General features: G+C 41.7%; 1 protein-coding gene across 4 annotated transcripts in view; it reads right to left on the minus strand.

Moving 5' to 3' along the window:
* Positions 1-635: 635 nt before the first annotated feature.
* Positions 636-26,689, minus strand: part of LOC130931637 (gamma-aminobutyric acid receptor subunit beta-3-like) — a 190,867-nt gene continuing 164,813 nt past the window's right edge. For 2 of the 4 annotated variants that reach the window (XM_057860559.1, XM_057860576.1), the window contains 3 exons: positions 21,111-21,358; positions 7,818-7,886; positions 636-2,544 (listed from right to left, as the gene is read on the minus strand). In XM_057860559.1, the coding sequence (XP_057716542.1) occupies positions 2,176-2,544; positions 7,818-7,886; positions 21,111-21,358 (686 nt within the window). In that variant the 3' untranslated portion in view covers positions 636-2,175. The remainder of the gene's footprint in view (positions 2,545-7,817; positions 7,887-21,110; positions 21,359-26,689) is intronic. The other 2 variants (XM_057860567.1, XM_057860585.1) reach the window with 1 other exon arrangement.

Genomic DNA, 26,689 nt, shown 5'->3' on the forward strand with positions numbered 1-26,689 from the left:
TATTTGAGAGTTTGCGCACCTCCACCTTCCGCTTGAGGATCCCCCAAAGATGTTCTATTGGGTTCAAGTCTGGAGACATGCTTGGCCAGTCCATCACCTTTACCCTCAGCCTCTTCAGTAAAGCAGTGGTCATCTTGGAGGTGTGTTAGGGGTCATTGTCATGCCCTGCGACCCAGTTTCTGGAGGGAGGGGATCATGCTCTGCTGCAGTATTTCACAGTACATGTTTCCCTCAATGGAATGTAACTCTCCAACACCTGTAGCACTTATGCAGCCCCCGACCATGACATTCCCACCACCATGCTTGACTGTAGGCATGACACACTTATCTTTGTACTCCTCACCTGGTCGCTGCCACGCATGCTCGAGACGTTCGGAACAAAAAAAATTAATCTTCGTCTCATCAGACCATAGGACATGGTTCCAGTAATCCATGTGCTTTGTTGACATGTCTTCAGCAAACTGTTTGCGGGCTTTCTTGTGTACCATCTACAGAAGAGGCTTCCTCTTGGGTGACAGCCATGCACACCAATTTGATGTATGGTCTGAGCACTAACAGGCTGACCCCCCCACCTCTTCAATGTCTGCAGCAATGCTGACAGCACTTCAGCGACGATCTTTCAAAGAAAGCCTGAGCTCTGTTCTGAGTGGACCCTGCTCTTTTAAAACGCTGGATGATCTTAGCCACTGTGCTGGAGCTCAGTTTCAGGGTGTTGGCAATCTTCTTGTAGCCTTGGCCATCTTCATGTAGCGCAACAATACGCCTTTTAAGATCCTCAAAGAGTTCTTTGCCATGCAGTGCCATGTTGGAACTTTCAGTAACCAGTATTGGAGAGTGTGAGAGCTGCACTACAAATTTGAACACACCTGCTCCCTATGCACACCTGGACTTAATAACACTAACGAGTCACATGACATTTGGGAGGGGAAATGACAAGCAGTACTCAATTTGGACATTTAGGGATGTAGTTTCTGAGGGGTGTACTCACTTTTGTTGCCAGGGGTTTAGATATTAATGGCTAATTTTGAGGGGAAAATAAATGAACTCCATTCTATAGGCTGCACACAGACTACTTTCCATTGTGTCATTTTGTCAGTGTTGTCCGATGAAAAGATATAATTAAATATTTGCAGAAATGCGAGGGGTGTACACACTTTTGTGACACACTGTATAAATGTTTAGGTGATTTTAGTTAAAGCAGACACTGCTTTTTCATCTGTGTGATTTTGACAAAGATCAGATCACATTTGATGGCGATTTAATGCAGAAATGTGAGAAATTCCAAAAGCTTTAGATACTTTTTCATACCATTGTATGAAAAATTATCTTTCCTTTTAAATTCAATTATCAGAACGTCAATTACATGCGATGACATTTTCCTGTTGTCATTTTAATGTTGAGGCAGAAAAGTTGGTAGTACTGAAAGTAAGCAATAAATTACTGTTAAAGTAACTTAGTTACCTTGATAATAAAGTAATTAGTAAAGTAACTGGATTACCTTTTTGAGGCGTAATCAGTAATTGATTTACTTTTTCAAGTAATCTGTGACAACACCGGTGGACAACAGGTCTCTATAAAGTTTTTTCAAATGACCAAAAACAGTCTCTTGCCCTATAAAGGGTTAAAATGGGAACAGGAAAGAAAGTTGGCAGTGTTGTTCATTCTTGTGCTGTTTTGTCGTCCCGCTCCTCGACCAAAAGGATGCCAAGAATAGTAATATTCAGCCTGAGAGCCGTGATCATTCGAGTTGAAACCGTTGACCACTTTGGAAGATCATTTCATGTGTTTGTCGTGCATAGGGTTACCAATCAAACATGTCGTTTCATGGATTTTCAGGAATTGCCTGCATTTTCCTGATCATCCGTGTGGTATGAAGTTCTTTTTCGGGGGCTGTTGTGGTTTATTATTTGCATGTATTTTAAACTGCTGGCATTTTGTGTGTAGGTTTTCCAGAAAATGACTAGTCCTAATAATGGTTCATACTGTAGAAAAGAAATCATTGAAAGATGGCGAATATAAAAAACATATTTGATGATAACTTGGTCCAGAACTTTCTCAGTCTTTCAGTCTCTAGTCTGATGTTGATAGATTCGATGCATGTATAAAAGCACACGGAGTAAAGGAGATAAAACCAAATGGAAAGCAAACATCATGACAAACAAAAGAAGTGTCCGATCAGACATAATAGAGCCAGTAGATAAGATTAAAAAAGGAGAAAACGGAAGGGAAGATGATCCGCGACCAACGATCAATGGCGTTCACGTCGGTCAGGTCGGGGATTTTGATTCTCAGCTGCGAGGACCGCCTCCTCAGTCGGCTGCGTTTCATCTGAGCCGACCGATCTAGGGAGTGGCGGCTGGCCGAACGCGGACCGACTCCGCCGCTCTGCTTGCGATACTGAATGTGCGACGAAGCCGTGCTGTCCAGTTGCACCATGGACTGAGAGTTTCTGATATCCGCCACGCTGGTGGTGATTTCCCCTCCCGCCACTTCGTTATGGATCTCCAAGGTGGTCAGTAGAATGTTCCCGTGGCCCGGTTCCGCCTGAGTGAGTCAAATCACGAACGTTAGTTTCAACTCGTTTTCAGAGAATCCTTCTAGTTATCAAATACGTTATGATTGCAACTCATCATAATCTCAAAGCATAAAGCCTAATAGGAAGTAAAGGTGCACCGATCAGTCTGTTGGCTGATCGACCGGGGTCGATTAAATAGATTTGGGGGGGATCGCTGATCAGTCGATCATTAGAAATATAACTGATCACAGACTTTATAATGATATTGACAGGTCAGATTCGACCTTCACTGCGGGAAGCCTTCAAGTAGGGGGCCATCCCACAATCCGCTTCAGTTATTCGCAGCTGGTCATATAAATCAAATAAATGTCAAATAAATGCTAACTGCATGTTTTTTTTTTTTTTTTTAAATTATTATTATTTTTTTTGCTTTCAACCAAGAATCGAGACTGTTTTGCATCCACATCGATAAAGAATTCAGGGATTTAAGCATTTATTCACAAAAAATTTCAACGTAAAAAGCTTTGTTTACATATGGCGGCCATTAATTTGCTTACTGACTAGCATCATAGTTCGCAATATTTACGTAAAATAAATGCGAACTGCACTTTTTTTTTTGCTTTTAACCAAGAATTTGCGACTGTTTTACATCCATATCTATAAAGAATTCAGGGATTTAAGCATTTATTCGAAATAATTTTCACTGTAAAGCTCTGTTTACATATGGCGGCCACTAATTTGCTTACTGACTCGCATCATAGTTTGCTATATTTATGTAAAATAAATGCTAACTGCACGTTTTTTTTTGCTTTTAACCAAGAATCGCGACTGTTTTACGTCCATATCTATAAAGAATTCAGAGATTTAAGCATTTATTCACAAGAATTTTCACTGAAAAGCTCTGTTTACATATGGCGGCTGCCACATTGACTAACAGATTAGCATCGTGCTTGACATATTTACGTAAAATAAATGCTAACTGCACGTTTTTTTGCTTTTAACCACGAATCGAGGCTGTTTTAATTCCATAGCTATAAAGAATTCAGGGATATAAGCAATTATTCACAGCAATTTTCACCGGAAAGCTCTGTTTCCATATGGCGGCCGTCACATTGACTAACAGAATAGCATCTTACTTCGACATATTTACATAAAATAATTCAACGAATACTCGAAGCAGCAAATTTCGAATATTTTTTCTAATCGAATTACTCGATCTAATCGATTAATTGTTGCAGCGCTAATTTGTTTGCACTCGTTTATGTGGTAAAGAGTAAAATTTGGATTGGTGTTTCATATAGTCATGTGTTTCCGGCTACTAGATGACCTTTTCTTTGTGAGTGTGTTTGTGCCGTAATGAATAATTAATTAAATCGAATACTTCCATTAGGAAAAAAACAACTGAATTTTGCTGCTTCGATGACCTGTTTAATTGGTTTGGGGTTGTTATGGTTTGTTTTAAAAGTCTTGAATTTAGTCTGATTGGGAGGAAACACTGCCCTCTGTTGGCAACAGTGAATATTACATAAATAATACTCTAACAGGGCTGAATCCTGCTCCCTGCTAAGGCTAACATAAGGCAGTAAGTTTTTTCATTTGAGTTACAATGTTTGCTTATGCATTCGTAAGTTAGATTAGTTTTTTTGTGGAAATATGTATGATTTGTTAAGAGATTTGTAAAAAAAAAAAAAAAAAAAAAAACGTTAGCATTTAATAGCATTTAAGCTAGCAGACTTTACTATGCAAGTTAAGTTTTACAGGTAAGTTTGGTAATTTGATCTAGTAATTTTACATATTAGTTTGACTAATTGGACATTTGAACTCCAATTGTTTTATGTCAAGTGTTTGATTGTTGAAATGTGTGCTCATGGTAGAACATGCGTTTGTGTTACAGCTTTACATAAGTTTCAAACGTGGAAAAAGTGAATGAAAAACTTAAAAGAAACACAAATTGTCTTGTTTGCCGTCTGTCTAATATTTAGCGAGGACAGCTTATCTATAAACTGTGGCTGCTTGAGTTGCTTTTTTTCCCTGCTTTTTTTCCCCAATTATTGTGCAATGTAATAAATATTTGTTTTCATAACTTGATTAATTGAACTAATTAATTTAAAAAAAAATCAATTAATTAATTGCTATGCGCAACACTAGAGCATATTCTGTCAGCTAATACCCGTTTGGTGAAAGCTCACATTTGGCTCACATTCGGCTGACATTCAAACTGTTATTAAGATGCAAAAAATTAAGAGACAATTAAATGAATCAGTTCTCAAGAAAATTAAGGATCAATTTCCTTAATCCTTTTTGCAAAGCAAAGTCAACACTTGAGCTTGTACTTTCAGCTAATACCTGTTTAGTGAAAGCTCACATTTGGCTCACAGTCGGTTGACAGTCGACTGACATTCAAACTGTTATTAAGATGCGAAAAATTAAAGAGACAAATGAATCAGTTCTCAAGAAAATAATTTTTTTTTATTGCAAAGCAAAGTCCTTTTTTTAATATAAGTTTTTAGTATATGAAATGAATTTAATAGTTTGGAAAAAAAAACACTTTTCACTTTTGACTTATTTTTTAAGAACTACTGCATGTGCAGTTACAAAACTCTCGTTTCACAGGTAATGTTCAATGTTTTACAATGAAGCAAGATTGATTAGAATGTTAAGGTGAATGCTGTTGTTAAGAAAAACATAGGGATCGGCAAATATCCAGATCGCCAGCTGTGGCTTTTCAAAATTCGGTGATCGGCCACAAAACGGTGATCGGTGCACCCTCCAATACAAAGTCAATGATGGAGTAGATCCATGCATAACAATAAGAATTGCGCCGGTAACCTCACAAAACTTCACTCAACAATTTCATTGAATACATGACAATGCATGCTCATGATGTGCGCTAGTGACAGGAACCAAATTGGTAGCAATGCACAATGATGTTCATGCAAATGTAGCAGCCGAGCAAGTCCAACAATTTTGTACTTCTGCTCAGCAGGTTATGAGTCCATCAGAGTGGGTTTGTTTTTGCTTTGGGCGCTTTCTACTGTATTACATAAAGTAAACAGAGTATACAAACAAAGTATTGGATCAATGAGGTAAAGTCCTTTATAAATGCTTGTGGTTTGGGTTGAAAAATGAGACAAGAGATCAGCAGTAGTTCAGCTTTTGTTTTTCTTTTTTTTTGTTTTTTTAAATATCCTTTCCTGTTCAACTGGGTGTGTGTGGGGTTATTTTGCACTGAGCAACTTGGTATGCCACCGTATATGATGCTAACAGTGATTATTGATGCAACACTAACAAAGCGGGGCAGTTGTTGGCCCGAAGAATAAGTGTACATATGTGTTACAGCTTTCCAAATTGTCAAAAGTGATGGAAGTAAAAGCTTCAAAAAGCACAATTGCCTTGATTGCAACCTTCTGAAAGCTGCAAAACTTCACATTTCGTGAGGACATAACACGTCATATTAATACAGTAAAGTAAAAAATAAGATACTGTGAGGTACGATAAGGTATTGTTTATGAAAAAAGAAGGAAAAAAAAAAAAAAGCAGCAGGGCCGAGACCCAAAGTGGTATTTGCAGTGTGTGAAAATGGATTATGTCATATGACATTTTTTGCCATGTGTAACAATAGATTTTGCCATATACCATTTTTTTGCCATGTGGCAAAATGTATTTTGCCATGTGGCCTTTTTTTTTTTTTTTTTTTTTTGCCATGTGGCATTTTTTTGCAATGTGGCAAAATGGATTTTGCCATGTGGCATCTTTTTGCCATGTGGCAAAATGGATTTTGCCATGTGGCATTTTTTTGCCATGTGGCATTTTTTGCCATGTGGCATTTTTTTGCCATGTGGCATTTTTTTTGCCATGTGGCATTTTTTGCCATGTGGCAAAATATATTTTGCCATGTGGCATTTTTTGTTGCCCCATGGCATTTTTTTTTGCGGTGTGGCAAAATGGATTTTGGCATGGACCATTTTTTTGCCATGTTGCATTTTTTTGCTATGTGGCAAAATGGATTTTGCCATGTGGCATTTTTTTGCCATGTGGCAAAATGGAGTTTGCCATGTGGCATTTTTCTTTGTCATGTGGCAAAATTGATTTTGCCATATGGCATTTTTTTGCCGAGTGGCAAAATTGATTTTGCCAAGTGGCATTTTTTTTGCCACGTGGCAAAATGTATTTTGACATGTGGCATTTTTTTTTGCCACGTGGCAAAATGTATTTTGACATTTGGCAAAATTGATTTTGCCATTTGGCATTTTTTTGCCATGTTGCAAAATTGATTTAGCCATGTTGCATTTTTTTTGCCATGTGGCAAAATGTATTTCGACATGTGGCATTTTTCTTTGTCATGTGGCATTTTTTTGCAATGTGGCAAAATGGATTTTGCCATGTGGCATTTTTTTTGCTATGTGGCATTTTTTTTTTTTTTTTTGCCATGTGGCAAAATTGATTTTGCCATGTGGCATTTTTTGTTGCCGTGTGGCATTTTTTTTTTGCGGAGTGGCAAAATGTATTTTGGCATGTGGCATTTTTATGCCATGTAGCAGAATTGATTTAGCCCTGTTGCATTTTTTTTTTTTTTTTGCTATGTCGCAAAATGTATTTCGACGTGCCGTTTTTTTGCCGTGTTGCATTTTTTTGCTATGTGGAAAAATGGATTTTTGTTTGTGGCATTTTGTTTTTTTGGTAAGTGCCATTTTTTTAGGTATATGGCATTTTTGCAGGCCATGCACATCCAAATCTTACATTCATTTTAAATGGCAGAAAAACAAGGGTGGCTGTGATTTTTAACCATCCAATAACCATTACGGCGCATTGACATTCAATTGGCACTCAAGTCAGGCTATGCTATTGACGGCTACGCACGTCCAAATTTTCCATTCATATTAAATGACATTTTGCCACCTGGCAAAAAAATGCTACATGGCAAAATCAATTTTGCCACATGGCAAAAAAATCCCACATGGCAAAAAATGCCAAATGACAAAACTCATTTTGCCACATAGCAAAATCCATTTTGCCACATGGCAAATACCACTTTTGATTCTCGCTGTCTCTCAAATGGCGAACGAGACTCCGGCATTGTAAAGTCAACATTGCGTAAGCTGAGTACGTTGTAACAGGGGGACTACCTGTATAGTACGTATATAAATATGTATTCCTATGACAGAGTACTTTGATGTCGAGAAAAATGACAATGCAAAAATCCAAATGAATGAATTTTTCATGCTGATCGGCATCAAGTCCATGGATGAGCGCAGAAAGATCCATGTCTGCAATGATTCCCATCTTGACCGAAACAACTCACCGAGCGTGAGTGGCGAAGGCCTCTAATCTGATTGGACCGTTTTAGAGATGCAGCCCTACTACCTGCCTCCTGAGAAGACGACACAGTTCAATACCGCTTTTTTCATTATACTGAATCCTCAACTGTATAGAAACCTATTAATTAATATGAACATGTCATTCAGTTCATTCATGCACAACGGCTTTTCTTCACAGCTTCTGTCAGGAGTGAAAAAAAGTTAATTTGGAGGTGATTGCCATGTCAAAGTTGATTTACCATTTGGATCCTGTAGAGAAAAATGACATTCATTTCTTTTTAATATGAAGCTGGTGTGTTGTCCTTGGTGAATACATGTTTTTTAGCAAAAAAAGAATACATTCAGAGGCGGTCCTGGCTTAAATGGTGCCCTGGGCAAAGAGAGGTGTGCACGAGCTTCTAGAGAACTGGACGAGTGCTAGGGATGGGATGATACACTTTCACTCACAATACGATGCACCTCGGGTCACGAAACGATAGCTTATGATACAATTAGGGCTGTCAAACGAGTAAAATTTTTAATCGAGGTAATTACAGCTTAAAAATTAATCGTAATTTATCGCAATTCATCCATCTACAAAAAATGCCATATTTTTCTGTAAATTATTGTTGGAATGGAAAGATAAGACACAATATGGATATATACATTCAACATACGGTACATAAGTACTGTATTTGTTTATTATAACAATAAATCAACAAGATGGCATTAACATTATTAACATTCTGTTAAAGTGATCCATGGATAGAAAGACTTGTAGTTCTTAAAAGGTAAATGTTAGTACAAGTTATAGAAATTTTATATTAAAACTCCTCTTAATGTTTTCGTTTTAATAAAATTTGTAAAATTGTCAATCAAAAAATAAACTAGTAGCCCGCCATTGTTGATGTCAATAATTACAAAATTCTCATGGGTGCTTAAGCCCATAAAATCAGTCACATCCAAGCGCCAGCAGAGGGCGACAAAACTCCAAAAAATACAAGTAACATGTTGGCATTGCACTGTGCTGTCATTTTAATCTGTTTGAGTGGGGCATGTGCGTTAATTGCGTCAAATATTTTAACGTGATTAATTTAAAAAAATTAATTACCGCCCGTTAACGCGATAATTTTGGCAGCCCTAAATACAATATCAAAATATTAGGGTTGTCAAACGATTAAAATTTTCAATCGAGTTAATCAGGTTTAAAAATTAATTAATCGGTATTAATCGCAATTTAAACCATCTCTAAAATAGGCCTTATTTTTCTGTAAATTATTGTTGAAATGGAAAGATAAGACACAAGACGGACATAAACATTCAACATACTGTACATAAGTACTGTATTTGTTTATTATAACAATAAATCCACAAGATGGCATAAACATTATTAACATTCTTTCTGTTAAAGGGATCCACGGATAGAAAGACTTTTATTTCTTAAAAAATAAATTGATAACACTTTACAATAAGGGTCCCTTAATTAATTAGTTAATGCATTTTTAGACAGTAACTCATGTTTAAGTAACATGACAATAATTCATTTAATCCCTTATCTAACATTTATTAATATATTAATTAACATGAGTTAATGCATTAGTCAATGCATTTTAAGACAATAACTCATGTTTAAGTAACATTACAATAATTAATATAATTGCTTATCTAACATTTATTAATATATTAATTAACATGAGTTAATGCATTAGTTAATGCATTTGTTAATGCATAACCAGACAGTAACTAATAGTTTGGTAAAATTAAAAATGTATATAGGCCTATATAGGGTTAGGGTTTGTTAACGTAAGCATTTATATTTCTCAGTTAAGAGACACATGTGCTACACTTTACAATAAGGGTCCAAAAAGCATTCAGTAATGGTTAATAAAGGTTAAGAGGGGCAACTTAAGCATTTATAATTTCTTAGTTAAGGGATATGTGTGCTACACTTTACAATAGGGGTCCAAAAAACATTCAGTAATGGTTAATCAAGGTTAAGTAATACTTAACTAAGATATTATAAATGTGAAGTTAACAAACCCTAACCCTATATAGGCCTATATATATTTTTAATTTTACCAAACCATTAGTTACTGTCTAGTTATGCATTAACTAATGCATTGGCTAATGCATTAACTCATGTTAATTAATATATTAATAAATGTTAGATAAGCAATTATATTGATTATTGTACTGTTACTTAAACATTAGGTATTGTCTAAAAATGCATTAACTAATGTTAATTAAGGGACCCTTATTGTAAAATGTTCCCAATAAATTTGAATACTAGTAATTTTATATTCAAACCCCTCTTAATGTTTTCGTTTTATATAAAATTTGTAAAATTTTCAATCAAAAAATAAACTAATAATTTGCCATTGTTAACGTCGCCGAGCGGTCAAATGCATGATGGGAAGTTGGGCAACTATGACTGTCAGTGGTGGCTGCAAATGGTATACAGTATGTTCTGCGTTGCGTTCAATTCGGCGTGTTAAGAAAAAGATTGTCTCCTGCTTCGCTTAAGTGCATGATGGGAAGTTGGGCATCCATGACTGTTTGTAGTGGCTGCCAAAGCTAAAGCCAATAAAAGGCGCGGTCCAATGAACACCTGTGTCCACTCAGATTTGTCTGCCTTTTCGCTCTCAATGTGCTAAAACGGCATCATTGTAAACTGTTTGAGGCAACGCATGAATGGGTCATTCCGTGCATATGTTAATTGCGTCAAATATTTTAACGTGATAATTAAAAAATTAATTACTGCCCGTTAACGCGATAAGTTTAACAGCCCTACAAAATATATTTAAAAAAATACTTTGTAATTAAAATCTCACAATAGTGTACCGCAAGAATGCTATTTTTAGACTGTGACGTCGCCATCGTAACCCAGAAGTGGGTTAACGTGGACACGCCCTCGCATACAATCCATGTTCTCACTGCTTGTTTTCTGCCAGTAATCTTTCAAAAAAGAACATGCTGCTATGGAACTTGTGGAACGAAAAATGTGATGAATGGATCAACTTGCGTGGACTTCCAAAAGACCAGTTCAACGCCAGCAAGGTGAAGCCATTCACATTTCATATACAGTAAACATTTTGTTGGGGGCCATGTTCCTACAGAGGATGAAGAAGTAAGCCATTTTGATATTTTTACTTATTTTTTTAGCGTGGCGTTTTGCCGTGCTGCTTCTGTCTGATAATGAATGACCTGAAAAAAGTTAAAATGGTATCTGACTGCCACGGTTGTTACCTTTTCTGTCATGTCCCCTGCCTATCTGATTCACTCATTTACCTTTCCTGCCTCTCAGCTGGGCACAGCTGCTACCAATCATCGTTTGGGGAGTATTTAAGTGGCAGACTCACTTCACTTCACTGTCTGATCGTTCTAGCACACAGCTTCACGTCCTGAGACCGCCTTCCTGTGATATCCTGCCTGCTCTTCTTGACGGAATCCCAACCACTCCTGCTTTCAAGTAATCTGGTCTGCATCTCGTTGCATTTCCTACATTCTGCTGCTGATTGCAATAAACGGCCTCCTGGCCAAACTTTCATGCCTGTTGCTGAATCTGCATTCTGGTTCCAACGCTCACCTGACTAATCCTGACAGAACGATCAGACCAAAACATGGAACCCGCAGATTCAAATCCGCTTCACGTGGCCCTCCAAACCCAGGGACAGAGAATCCTGCAGCATGAGGAACAGATTTCCTCCCTCCACGAGTTCCTGAAAAAGACAACCGATCGACAAGCGTCAATGATACAGCACTTGAACTCTCAGCTCGCAAACATCGCTCTTCAGCTTCAACCAACAGCCCAATCTGTCAGGCCGGCCTCTGTTCCTGTGGACCAACCCAATTCGCTCTCTGAGGGTCCAGCGGGGGCTCCTGTCACACAGGTGAACTTACAACTGTCCCGCCCGGAACGCTTTTCGGGTGACACGGGAGACGTTCGCACCTTCCTCACACAATGTGAGCTCCACTTTGAGTTACAAGCCTCTGCGTTTGTGACCGAGCGCTCCAAGGTGGCGTATGCCATTTCCCACCTCTCAGGAAAAGCCGCAGCTTGGGCCACTGCTGAATGGAGCCGCAACTCACCTGTCTGTTCATCATATCAGACTTTCACCAGCTCCTTGAAACAAGTTTTTCAAAGCAAACCACCGGGCAGAGAGGCGTCATTAGCCCTAATGAACCTGCGACAGGGGAAACGCCGGGTGGCCGACTTCGCCATTGATTTCCGAACGCTAGCAGCCGACAGTGATTGGAACCCATCTGCACTGACTGATGCATTTTTTCAAGCCCTGTCTGAGCCCATCAAGCTTGCCATGGTAGCCATCGACATCCCGGGCGACTTGGACTCCCTTATTGCACTGGCCATGCAGATCGACCGACGCCTTGCCGAGCGAGACCAGGAAGGAAGACACCTGCCGCGCCGACATCATCATCACGATCAACGGAACACCCAATCTCTCCTGCCGTCTCCTCAACAGCTCTCTCCTCACTCCCTTCCGCCGCATGAGGAGCCGATGCAGCTTGGCCGTACCCGTCTGACTCCAGAGGAACGTCACCGCAGAGCAATAGGTGGACTGTGTTTTTACTGTGGACAACATGGTCATGTAGTCAATAAATGTCAAGTCAAGGCCGCTTCGTACCCAGCTAACACCTCTGTCCAGGTGAGCCAGACTATCATTAATAATTCAGGAAACGTCACTCCTTCAGTTACCTTGTCCTCACCCCATAGTCATGTTACGGTTTCGGTTTTTATTGACTCTGGTTCAGAAGCTAACATGATTAACTTCAATCTCGCTAGGCGTCTGTCACCCTGCCTGATCCGGCTGAAAAGTCCCCTGGCGGTCAAGGCTGTTGACGGCACCCCCCTTGGATCAGTCACTCACCGAACTCAACCGGTTTGTGTGACGTTTACTGACGCCCATTCCGAACATCTTTGCCTTCATGTCTTTGATCAAATGCCCCATGACCTAATCCTTGGCCTGCCGTGGTTAAAGCAACATAACCCACAATTAGATTGGAACACTGGCAAGATAATAAAGTGGGGAAAAGACTGCACTGAATTGTGTTTTCCTCGGCTTACTCAGACCCTTGTCCCTCCTTCTGATCTTGCCAATGTTCCAGGCTGTTATCTTGACCTCTCAGAAGTCTTCAGCAAAAGCAAAGCTACCTCACTTCCCCCCTTCAGAGACATTAATTGTGCTATCGAACTTTTGCCTGGTACCACCCCTCCACGAGGCAAGCTATATTCCTTGTCGACACCTGAACGTCAGGCCATGGACTCGTACATTCAGGAATCCCTGGCCGCGGGCCTGATCCGTCCTTCCTCATCCCCGGCCGGGGCCGGTTTCTTTTTCGTAGAAAAGAAAGACAAAACATTAAGGCCATGCATTGACTATAGGGGATTAAATCAAATAACTGTCAAGAACCGTTATCCTCTTCCGCTAATATCTACCGCCTTTGAGTTACTCGAAGGGGCTAAGATCTTTACTAAACTAGACCTGCGTAATGCGTACCATTTGGTGCGAATTCGGCAAGGAGACGAGTGGAAGACGGCCTTTAACACGCCTTCCGGACATTATGAATATCTTGTCATGCCATTTGGACTCACCAACGCACCTGCCATATTCCAGAACCTCGTAAATGATGTTCTTGCGGACCTGTTGAATAAAAACGTATTTGTGTATCTTGATGATATCTTGATCTTCTCCCACAACCAGGAATCTCACCAACAGCATGTACGGGCAGTGCTCCAGAGACTGCTACAGAACCAGTTGTATGTCAAAGCCGAAAAATGTGATTTCCATAAAACCTCCGTCCCATTTCTCGGATACATTCTCGCAGAGGGTAAGGTCAGAATGGATCCTGGCAAGATATCAGCAGTCCTGAATTGGCCCATACCAAAAAACCTGAAAGAGCTACAACGATTCCTGGGCTTTGCAAATTTTTATAGAAAGTTCATAAAGAATTATAGCACTATTGCCTCACCCCTGCATTCTCTCACTTCAACTCATAGACGCTTCCTGTGGACGGAGCCATGCCAGAGAGCGTTTGATCAGCTGAAGAACCGCTTCACCTCAGCCCCCATTCTCTCCTTGCCAGACCCTGCTCACCAATTCATTCTGGAAGTTGATGCCTCAGACGTTGGAGTCGGAGCGGTGCTCTCCCAAAGAAATCCCAAAGATGGTAAACTTCACCCCTGCTATTTCATGTCCAAGAAACTGTCGGAGACAGAGAAGAATTATGATGTTGGGGACAGAGAACTCTTAGCAATCAAGCTAGCCATAGAAGAATGGCGACACTGGCTTGAAGGCGCTTCCCAGCCCTTTTTGATTTGGACTGACCATAAGAACCTGTCATATCTCAAAACAGCTAAACGTTTGAATTCACGCCAGGCCCGTTGGTCTCTGTTCTTTAATCGGTTTCAGTTTCACATCTCATTTCGACCTGGGTCAAAGAACACTAAACCTGATGCTTTGTCCAGGATATTCGATTCAGGGAAAACCCCCTCTGAACCAAAGCCAATTGTACCTGAAACCTGTTTCCTGTCTGTGCTGTCGTGGGATATTGAAGCCAAAGTAAAATCAGCTCTCGAGTCCACAGAGATCCCATCAGAGTGCCCCAAAGAAAAGCTATACGTGGTGCCTGATCTTAGAGGTCAGGTTATCCACTGGGCCCACACTCTCAAGACCTCTTGTCATCCGGGTATCACCAAAACAGTTTTTGTCATATCTCAGAGGTTCTGGTGGAAAGCCATGCGCAAAGATGTGACCGAATACGTCAACGCCTGTTCAGTATGTGCCTCTTGCAAACCATCTTCGCGCAGGCCAGCTGGTTGGCTCCATCCCTTACCTATACCATCCAAACCATGGTCACATATATGTATGGACTTCGTAACTGGTTTACCCCCATCCTCTGGCAACACCGTTGTTCTCACAGTTGTAGACAGATTTTCCAAGATGGCACACTTCATCCCATTACCCAAATTGCCCTCTGCCAAAGCTTTGGCACAAGTACTCATGTACAATATATTTCGCGTGCATGGCTTCCCCTCTGATGTGGTTTCTGATAGGGGACCACAGTTTATTTCGGCTTTCTGGAAAGCCTTCTGCAAGATGATTGGGGCTACGGTTAGTCTTTCATCTGGGTTCCACCCCCAGTCCAACGGTCAAGCGGAAAGGCTGAACCAAATCCTGGAGACTGGTCTTCGCTGCCTGGCATCCCAGGACCCCTCCACGTGGAGTGAGAAGCTGATGTGGTTGGAGGTGGCACATAACACTCTTCCATCTTCAGCGACGGGCTTCTCACCCTTCCATGTTGTACATGGCTTTCAGCCCTCGCTCTTTCCTGCTCTTGATAACAACTCTCCAGTTCCCTCGGCTCTTGCCTTGATCCGTAGATGCCGTCGGACCTGGGAACGGGCTCGACTCATTTTGCTCCGTCGTTCGGCCATCTACAAGACCGCTGCGGATCGCAAGAGGTCTGCTGCCCCGACATACGGTACGGGTGACCGGGTCTGGCTGTCCACACGACATCTGCCTTTGAAGATCCAGTCGAAGAAGCTTGCTCCCAGGTTTGTGGGTCCATTTCCGGTCTCTAAAGTTATTAATCCTGTCTCCGTGCGCCTGCAGTTGCCGAAGTCCATGAGAGTCCATCCCACATTTCATGTCAGTCAGCTGAAACCTGCCCTTGCGAGTCGTCTTGTCCCTCCGGCCAGACCCCCACCTCCCGCCCGGTTTGTGGATGGCGGCCTGGTCTATTCTGTCCGGCGGCTCCTGGCAGTGCGGCGTCGCGGCCGGGGTTTCCAGTATCTGGTCGATTGGGAGGGTTATGGCCCGGAGGAGCGCTCCTGGATTCCCTCCCGGTTCATCGTGGACCCTGCCCTCGTCCGTGCCTTCCACGCTGCCCATCCTGAGGCGCCTGGGCCGTCGGGTGCCGGCCGTTGAGGGGGGGCCCTGTCATGTCCCCTGCCTATCTGATTCACTCATTTACCTTTCCTGCCTCTCAGCTGGGCACAGCTGCTACCAATCATCGTTTGGGGAGTATTTAAGTGGCAGACTCACTTCACTTCACTGTCTGATCGTTCTAGCACACAGCTTCACGTCCTGAGACCGCCTTCCTGTGATATCCTGCCTGCTCTTCTTGACGGAATCCCAACCACTCCTGCTTTCAAGTAATCTGGTCTGCATCTCGTTGCATTTCCTACATTCTGCTGCTGATTGCAATAAACGGCCTCCTGGCCAAACTTTCATGCCTGTTGCTGAATCTGCATTCTGGTTCCAACGCTCACCTGACTAATCCTGACATTTTCTGTTGTAAATAAAAAAATCTTATTAAGTGGGAAGTGTAAATAAATTAAAGAATTAAGATTTGTTATTAATGAAAAAATTACAAGTGTTCGCTGGCTGTCACTGAGTAGCATTTGCGATCGCTACACAAAAATAGCAATGTAAATGACCCCAAAGAACGGTCAGAGACGTAAGACAACCAGAGGATATAATATATAAGAAAGACAGGGCATATGGTGGTAAAGGGTAAATTGTTGAAACAGGAGAATGTCATTGTCAGTGGTGAAAGGCAATCCACACAAGAAAAAAGTGTCGATAAAAAAGCTAACTCTGGATCAGGCCGGCTCTTTTTCAGCCCTCGACACTCAAGCCATCTCTTTAACTGAACATTTGTATGTTCTTCCAAAACTTTACCAGTGAATTTGGCACCAGGGACATCATTTTCAGACAGAATTGGTAGGTTTAGCTCAGTAAACATCTTGCTCGTACACTATTTCCATGCATTTTGCATTAGGGACGAACGCCAGCTTGATCCGCCTAGCAACAATTGCTAATGTCATGAATATTAATGAGCAAAAGAGACGTGTTGTGTGCGGTACGCCATTCCTGGATTTTGAGCTTTGACAGTATATTATCTAAAGCTAGTGAAATTTGTCCTACCCCAATAAAGCCAAACACTGAGGGAAAGCTATTATTTCCAAACAAAAATGAATATCAAATTATCTCTATAACATTTGTTGGATTTTGTAAATATAGTAACAAAGCAAATTCATATCACTTTCCTGAACAAATAGTCATAGATTTCAACAACACTGTTGAGCTCTTGGAGCAAATGAACCACCATGAGGTTTTTAACCAATTGGCTAAAAATCTGCATTCATTTGGCCATCACTGCTCAATTTAATGTCTCACTTTCCTTGGGAGAGGCAGACAACCTCTGCTGCCACCTGCTCTCAACACTCATCCAACACGTCTCATGCCTCCCAGTATGCACTGCGGCGGGACAAGTTCATGATCTGTGCTAATTATGTCTTCAGTTACTGTTCTAGTTGTTTCGTTACTTTATAGTTATGTTATTTTTGGTTTTGTTTTGAAACTGTGAGTTATAGCAACACTATAACTTTGCAGGTTTGGTTGATTTTAGCAACACCGGTGGACTAAAGCAGTAGTGTTTTGCCTTAAAGTGCATGTGACACGAAAAAGCATGTTTATTTCATAATACACGCGGTATTTTATGCTCCTGAATGGTATGGACCGCTTGGATGTGTGTGGAAGCGATCGCTATATTTATTTAGTTTTTTGAATCCCGCGCCATGAAAATGAGTGACTTCTGGCTTCGGTCTTGCATTGAGGAGGAGGGCGCTGTTACGTGTACGGGAGAAGGACTCTTCTTCACTATACAGCCTACTGTTGTGTATGAGGACTAAGGATTCAGCTGATTTTTCGGATTAATACGTTTTATTTTTCGTATCACGCCAGCCAAACGGCTGCAGAAAAATCTTGCTGTATGAGGGAGAGGCGTGTGTGCCTTTTTGGAGTTTCAAAAGGTTCCCATTCACCGTAATATTGGCCAAAACAAGCCCTACTACTGTGGGACAACTGGACTTACGAGGAAGTGAGTAAACATCTTGTTTTGTATTTTGTCAAATACGAATACAGCGATTACAAAGTAAATACTACAACATTTCTTTAAATAAAGGTCTACTTACGTTTGATCATTGATAGGCATGTAAAAAGCTCTCCTCATGCACATTAGCTGCACGTTAGCTGCACAACAACTGCAGCCGCCCTCCTCCGGGGAACGAACTGTAAATTGCTCTCCGCCGGGCGGTTTGCCGATCCACGAAGACAATCGACAACCCAGTCGTCATGTCAAATAATCCGCGCTAGTTATGTGTGATTTTCCGCTTCGAAGACTTTGAAACATCACTCGGTTCGGGTTAGCATGTCGGCTAGCTGTCATGCCTCTTGGTTTGTTAACATTCTCCGAAGCCGGGGAAGGGAAATGACATAGCTATGTCCGATTTAGGTGTCATAAAATATCGTTCGGGAGGTGCGACAGTAAAGGTGAAGTCGACAGTTTTGACCATTATGGAGTCATTTTGCCATGTCGTCCTGAATAAGTGCATTTTTATTATTTCATATTCCATTTAGCACAAGACTGTTATTTGTCATGACCATGCCATTTATTTAGCAATTGGGGGAAAATACTTGGATAAAAAGAATATCCTGTAAAAATATTGAAGTAAAGAGACAGAAACAGTGACATCTTGCAGATCTCTTCGTCGCATTTTCTTCGTTGTGAATAGTTCCCCCTCGACGGGCTGACTGGTCCTTCTCAAGCCATTTATTTAGCTATTGGGGAAAAATACTTGGATAAAAAGAATATCCTGTCAAAATATTGGAGTAGAGAGACTGAAACAATGACATTTTGCGGCTCTCTTCGTCACGTTTTTTTTTGTTCTGAATAATTCCCCCTCAATGGGCTGTATAGTAAAACCGATGAGCCCAGTTTCCCACTGACGTCATCCACCTGTTGGGGACGCTAAAGCCCTATAATAGTAGGCGTGGCTAACTGGCAGATTAAAAGACTAATTTCTCGTCATTTGCGCTTTGCTAAATTGTTGTATAAAGTCGAATCGTCACAAAATATGATTCTAATTCACATAATAATGCTATTTAAGACTTTTTATCTCCTGTCGTATGCTCTTTAAGGAAGACAGCATTTCCTAAGAGGACCAGCGCTGTGTTTCCCATGACGGCCAGCACACACCCGGACAGTTACTGTCGTAAAATCATTAATCAATTAAAAATCTCCTGGTCGCCTGCCAATGGATCAACCCTTTAACACCTAAGCCTATTTTGGCCGAATTTGCATGCATTTGATGTTGCCTTTATATTTCCAAGAAAAAATTGTTCACAATGGCCAAGTTGGGTCCCTTTTTTCAGGACACCTTGAACTTCCTGTCCAAACTGTTGTTTTCTTCACTGACCAATTTTAATCCACATTTTGGACTGAAAAAGACAAAAATATCCCAAAATATTTTTTCAAAATTTGTAATGTTGGTGTTCCATTGACAACCAAAACATGCTCGACCAACCGTTTTGAAGCTTGATAATATTTATTCAACTTGTTATGATAAACATTCAATAGAAAAAAATAAGATTGAATAGTTTTATGTTTGACTGTTCAACACAAACAGCGGGTATGGTCATAGGCGTTTTTGGCTTTTACACATACTATGGTCAAAACAGGTTATATACAGTGCAAAATAGCGAGGAAAAAAATTATATATATCATCTAACACAAAAAGAGTTTGGAGGATATCTCTTTGTGAAGTTAGGTATTATACCCATCACCTTATCTAAGGTATACGTACATGCAATCAAGCTTCTCGAACACACATCTATATAAAAATTGAAAAGATTCATAGTGAAGAAAAAAGCATATATATCATTGAAAAAAAGTATTTTCAAAAATATTGACAAGTAGTTTAGTTTAATTCAATTTTTTCAGGCATGCGACCCGATAAAGTTTTTTTTTTTTTTTTTTTTTTTTTGCGCACTCAATAAAGTTTGTTTTTGAAGAGGTCACTGAGCTGCGTCACATAGAACGTCACACAGCCTACTCTTCTGCAGTTTGAGCGCTGCTGTCACTTCTACTCGCCGAGACGCCGACTAATCCGAGGAAAACGACAAATACAGCTCATCCTATTCTTTGATTTGATGAAAAAATGCATTAGCTTGCGCTAAATTTAGTTTTCGATTCATTCTGCACGTTTCAAAGTCGCTCGCGCAATCCAACCGGTGTTCATGACTCCTTTTCCTTAGTTGGCGCCTAGCTCGGCAATTTATTAAAAAATGTTCACATTCGGTTCGTCCTTCTTGACATCACAACGGATCTTGGGATATGTAGTCTTTTCTGCAGCTTTCGGTTTTGAAAAAGGACAAGAAAGGATGGAAATATGGAGATAGATACACGGTACATGCAGCGTTTGAATGCATATTTATGAGTGCAATAAAACTATAAAACTTAAATGACATTATCTCCCGTTTTTCTTGGTCGATTGACTGCAAATAAAAACTGGTGTGGACATCAACTTCCGCACTTTCAAATGAGACCAACCAGCGGCACGTGGGTGGCGTAATTACAGCGTGACGAAGCTTCAAAGACGACATGCGTAAACGCATCGCTGCCGACACGTTCGGTGTTAAAGGGTTAAACAACATTTCTGTTTCCAGTGGCTGTGTAAAGGATGAATAGTAATAAGGTAATGAATCTATTTGTGGCTAAACAATAGTATATGACAGTTAGCAACCTGTGGCTAACCAACCCATCCCACCCGAACTCATCAGGGATGACGAGTTTGGTTGAGGGGGCGGGCCGTCACACCAACGAGTGAAAACAAGACCAATGTTTATTCTGTATATCCTGGTAGCCTCCCTTTTTTTCCTCCTCGGACAAAACTTTTTGTCTCTTGTTGCTCTGCCAGCTTTGCAGAATTTGCGCGAAAGCGTACGTATTGACTTCCGTCTTTATAATGAATGAGGCAATGGGGAATTGACGTATGTCGTAAAGCAGTCAGCACATTTGAAGTTTTTTTTTGTGGTTCCTGACACTCTTCTCTAAGTTAATTAGTGACGGTGAAAGCGACAGAGACCCACTCAAGATATAAAAGAGCTTTAATTACACTAGGTGTTAATCGACATATCATCACAAATGTTATAAAAAGTTATCTAGTTGTTGCTTTAAATTGATTTAATCACCTGCTATTACTCGTCATTGTTCATGAAGTGGATGGAAGCCAGTCTTCTGCTTACATGCAATAAGTGAGTATTGTTCCTCCCTGGCTCATGAGCGCCTATAAATGGCTAGTGTCTACACGTGGTCAAGTTGCTTGGTCAGTTAATTGGCGAGCGCCCAACCCACCCGTGCCAGGAACCGCCACTGAATACATCCATTTCTCAATCACTGACTGTGAATGAAGGTTTTTTTTCTTTCAAACTTACCCTTGCAGCATCATACTTGGCTGCCCTCTCATTGTTGGCTTTCTCCGCCTTCTCTGCCAGCTTTTTTTGCATCTGAGGACCTCTCCCAAAGAAGATGTAGTTGACAAAGGCGTACTCCAAAAGGGCAAGGAAGACCATCACGAAGCAGCCCATCAGGTACATGTCGATGGCCTTCACGTAGGGTATCTTGGGCAGTGTCTCTCTCAAGTGGGTGTTGATGGTAGTCATGGTCAGCACGGTAGTGATTCCTTTGGTGGAACATGAGAAATGCATGCATTATGATGGAGCTCATAAGAACCCGAAATTTCCTTTTTCTTTTTTTTTGGGGGGGGGGCAATTTTATCAAAGTATAATGAGACCCTTTCAATTTTAGTTTTCAATTCAATTTTCATTTAACTTTAGTCACAGATCTGCACACTAACTGACAAGGATAAGTCAGGTGAAAAAAGGTCCGTCTGAGAGAGGAAATACAATATTATTTACTTCCTTGATATTAGCTATGCCGACAGTCATCATGGCAACAAAATCTGCATTTGGCAGTAAAAGAGTTTTTGCTCACATACATTATGATATACCGGACATATACAGTGCCCTCCATAATTATTGGCACCCCTGGTTAAGATGTGTTTCTTAGCTTCTAATATTTTTTTTAAATTCGAATAATATGGGACCTTAATGGAAAAAAAGAGAAAAATCCAACCTTCAATACAAGTGCATTTATTCAGTGGGGGAAAAAATTCCACATAAAGAAATAATTATTTGACATCAAATAATGTGTGTCACAATTATTAGCACCCTTGGTGTTAAATACTTTGTACATGCCCCTTTTGCCAACAAAACAAGGTCTGGGGACTGAGATGGCCATGGGAGGAGCTTGATTTTGTGTCTGGTGAACCATTTCTGTGTAGATTTGGCCATATTTTTAGGGTCATTGTCTTGCTGAAAGACCCTGTGACGACCCATCTTCAGCTTTCGGGCAGAGGGAACCAGATTTTGATTTAAAATGTCCTGGTATTTCAAAGCATTCATGATGCCATGCACCCTAACAAGGTTCCCAGGGCCTTTGGAAGCGAAACAGCCCCACAGCATCACTGACCCACCCCCATACTTCACAGTTGGTATGAGGTGCTTCTCAGGATGCACATCTTTCGTGGCACACCACACCCACTTAGGCTATGTTCATACTACAGGTCTTAATGCACGAATCCGATTTTTTGTCATATCTGTTTTTTTGGCGTGCCCGTTCAGACTACCTTGTCCATTGAGACCATTCAAGTGTTACGCATGCGCACTAATTCGCAGTCCGACAAGCGCTGAGCAAGATGACCCGCATGCGCAGAAGCATCAAAACAAATGACCACACATGCTGGCTGTCATCCGTCATTCCAGGGATATCATATTTTGCTTTTTAAAAAGAGGACAGACATAAATAATCCCAGTGTAGGCTTATATTCAAAGTATATGGATCGATAGTATGCACGCAGTGTCCGTGCATGTCACACACACATACGCGCAGTTTGCCCCGACTCTCGGCCGTGTAAGCAATGTTGAAATATTGCTTATATGGAGCAGACAGAAAACCGATCATCTCAGGCTTATCCTCTACCCATTTTTTAAAAAATGACTGTTGTCAAGTCCGACTCTTCCTAAAAAGCCGTGTTCAAGGCAAGCTAGGCGCTAATAACGCACAGCTGCACCGCTACGGTGGCGGCTCTCTTGCTTTTTGATGACGTAATTGCTGCATGAATTCCGATTTGAGTCTGGAAAAATGTGGCCCGGATCGGATTTGAACCACATACGAAAGTGACCCAGATCGGATTTGAAATGGTCCAGTTCTATGCGACTTGTCGCGTTCAGGCCGTCAAGTTAATGCCTCACTCGAGTCGGAAAAACACGAAAAAATCGGATTCGTGCATTAAGACCTGTAGTATGAACATAGCCTTAGAGTGTTTGGTTCCAAAAAGCTCAATCTTGGTCTCATCTGACCAAAGCACACGGTCCCAGTTGAAGCCTGGGACCGTGTGTTTTGGTCAGATGAGACCAAGATTGAGCTTTTTGGCAACGGTCCCAGTTGAAGCCTGGGACCGTGTGCTCTGTAAAGCCCTCTGAGACAAACCTGAGAAAACAGCGAGTCGTATTTTAAGGAGTAGGCGAGATTGTAATAGTCTTGTAAAGAGCCTCCCTAGTTTCGGCGAGAACCGAATAGTTTTTTGTGTTGTTGTGAATTACAGTTCCACACAAACGTACATCGATATCTCATTTAGCTTAGCAATTGGCGGCGTGACACCCATTTTTCAAATGTCCCAAACTTCCAAGAAAGGGCATTTATCAAGGTTTCATCGGCCGTGATGTGTGGGTCTCCGTCCACCGAACAGATTGCGGTGAAGACGCCAGCGCCTCTGTTTTAGGATGCGTTCGGAGATGGAAATTAAACGTTCACTGCCACCTGGAACGCACCCTCTGATGGGGTTTCAGAATCGGCAGACTAAATTTCTCGAGTCTTGTCAAGGCAAAAAAAATATGTAATTTTTTGAAAAATTGAATTGTCTACATATGTATTTTTAAGCCTTTTGGTTTTCGACAAAGTGTTTCCAATATGCAGTTTTATTCGAGTTCAGCCAAGAATATTGCTATCGATACATCCCTAATATACAGTATAAGGATGTAAAATTACAAGTGATGCATTTTCGCTCCTTTCCTAAGGGCTTTCTTTTTTTGTGGGTATATTTTACTGGCATGAACGCACATGAACCAAGTGACTACTCTGTACTTAATTGAAATTCAACGGTCTGCCTTTAAAACCTGCATATGACCTTGATCATCACATGGAAATACCTCATTAGAATAATTTCATGCCGCCAGCGCTGGATAACCTTAACCACGAGGGGTACCAAATGACAGGGTGACCCAACACGTACCACATGCATCTGATAAACAGCTGTAGCACTTAGCCTGGACAAATTGAGCCTATGAGCAATTAGGCCGTTGCGACGGTCTCATAAAATACAATGAAGAGACAGGGAACAGTCACTGGGCTGGGGGGAGAGACATCTAAGGTCAATCTAGTCCGGGAGTCGGCAACCTTTAACTAGGTATGAGTCTTAATGAGTCGAGGATTTGGAGCATGGATCAAGAAATCCCGGAAGTATTTAGTGGAGCGTGTATCAATTCATGTTTTCTTCAAGGCGGGGGATGACGTTCGAAGCCTTGGTGGATCAGTAAGTGGTCCAACAATTGTCGGGATTTATTCACATATAAATATGGCAATGGAGCCGCTCACACTTCGTGGGTTTTTGTTGATGAGAATATTAAAGACTGGATGTGGTGTTATTCTTTTCATTGTGCCAATAGATGGTATTTACCTGACGTTAGCCTTGTGAGTGGCCTGGGAGCTGTGTCTCCGTGATGGGAAAGATTTAAATTTTAGACACATCATCAGTAGTGTTCCAACGAGTCATAGGAGTTTCGGCCTTTATCACTAGACACCCTCATCGTTGTTGGCCAGTGACAGGTTGATCACGCCTGCGTTTGTGGGGCCGTTTACATGGTGACTCTCCGAGAATACGAAAAATGTCAAATTTGCATTTATATGGGCCCGTCTCCATTCGAACAATGTTGCAATTCCGCATGAAAACGATGGAGTATTCATGCCTGGCCCTAGGGGGCAGTGCAGATTGACAAGGAGACAGCGAATGATGCACTTTGAACCCACCAAAGTTCCTCGGCCCGGAAAAAAATATGCCCGCCCACTCGAAGCGATGGCATTTTTCTTTTATTCAAAAAGGCACAAAAATGGGAACATTCACCATATTTAATCTAAAAATATTATTAAAACAGTAAATGAAAGCTGACATTCTGCCATATTTGCTGTTTTTAATGTTTAATAGCACCGCTGCGCACGCCCAATGTGACGTGTACGAGTGCTGACGTTATTGGCGCGGTGTCGCGCCAAGGGAGCCTTTGATAGGCATGCGGAGCAAGCCCCCCCTCAATCCCCCGCAATCGAATTCTTCCACCTTGGAGGCAGGATTCAGAATTTTTCGTCTTTGTCTTCCGTCTCTGCCGACACCATATGCACGCGAGGCCACTCCGCAACACATTCATTGCCTCTTTGTGTCGCAGAGGCGCCATGGAAACTCCCCCTGTGTCCCATGCCCAATTTGAGGTCATTTAGATGCTCCAGCCCAAGGGACTATGCAAGGCAGGGACGTCCTCTTCCCTGGGTCAAGCCTAATGCTGACCGCGTACCTTGTCCGCCCTCCTCCTAGAGGGATCTGACCTGGGTTTGCAAGTGTGGGGAAGAGGGTCATGTGGATGACCTGTGAGCCCAGCACGGGTCCTTCACTTCAATCATATTCACTGGCTGCTTCTTTCAGCTGCTTCAGAGAGTGACCAAACTCTCTGTAGCAGAGCCTGGCCATGGACACGAAGGTCTTTTTCGGATACGGCTACAAAGACTCTGCATCCCACCTCAATAGGATAGACATTAGCCCTCCATTCTTGCTGCCGAGCTTCTGCTACTAGTTCTGTGTAGCGCAGTTTCTTGTGCTCAAAGGCCTCCTCAACTAAATTCTCCAATGGAACTGTAAGCTCTATTGTATAGACAGGTTTCAGTGAAGGGGACCAGCGCCCTAAGGGCAATTTCACATTAGACCAAGAGGACCAGGGTCTGGTTGGAGAGCTACCTAACAACAACACTTGCAAATGACTTGTTGAAAAGGTTCAGCATTCACACTGCGCCAACCGAATATTACAAGTAGCATCACGTGGACGGAAGGTGCACTCATTGGTTGGACAAATAGAAGAGGAAATACCTCCCTCCTGGGAGGGGAGGCAGCAAGCAGCGTTACAGCATCACATTAAGTCGCTGCTCGGCTAGCGGCAGGGTCACTCCCTTCCCGACCTTATGGTAGGTGAGAACTGGAGTATATAAAAAATGCATAGGGAAAAACTGACCCACGAAAGGGAACCGCGTGGTACCCCAAGTCACACAGGCGTGCAATCGCTCTCACTTATGTGACTTCTTGGACTGTCAAATTGTCGCCACTTCCAGGAGTGAGACTCACGAAACGGCTGCCCCGAGAGGCTCGGCCACTGTCACTCTCACATGGTCCGTTCAGGAACAGCATGCAAAACACAAACGCCACACTAGAACCTGATTCTGTGTGTCAAATGCAACTGCTTAAGGCAGCATAACAACATTTTAATGGTCTGTCATCTTTCCGTTGTTTATTTTGAATAGCGTACTTCTGCTTCCAAGATTGCCCTGCTTGTACCGCCACAGCATGTGACGCTGCACATAAAGTAGCAAATCACACCCTGCCTTGGTTACATTCACAAGTGAAGCAGGGTGCGCTTAGAAACTGACCTAGACCCACGATTTTCAAGTGGAGTCCTCTTGTTTGGTCCGAACTAGAGTTCAGATGTGTGTTCACATTTACAAAACGACGCAGACTTTCTGAGGAAAAACTGTGGTCCGTTTAAAACAGACCAAAGAGTGCTAGTGTGAAAGCGCCTTAAGTCCGGCCTAAAGGCAGTGGCTGCAATCAAGAATGAAAGATTAGTTGTTGGCCAACATC

Source organism: Corythoichthys intestinalis, chromosome 2 (assembly GCF_030265065.1).
Source record: "Corythoichthys intestinalis isolate RoL2023-P3 chromosome 2, ASM3026506v1, whole genome shotgun sequence".
NCBI classification, from domain to species: domain Eukaryota; kingdom Metazoa; phylum Chordata; class Actinopteri; order Syngnathiformes; family Syngnathidae; genus Corythoichthys; species Corythoichthys intestinalis.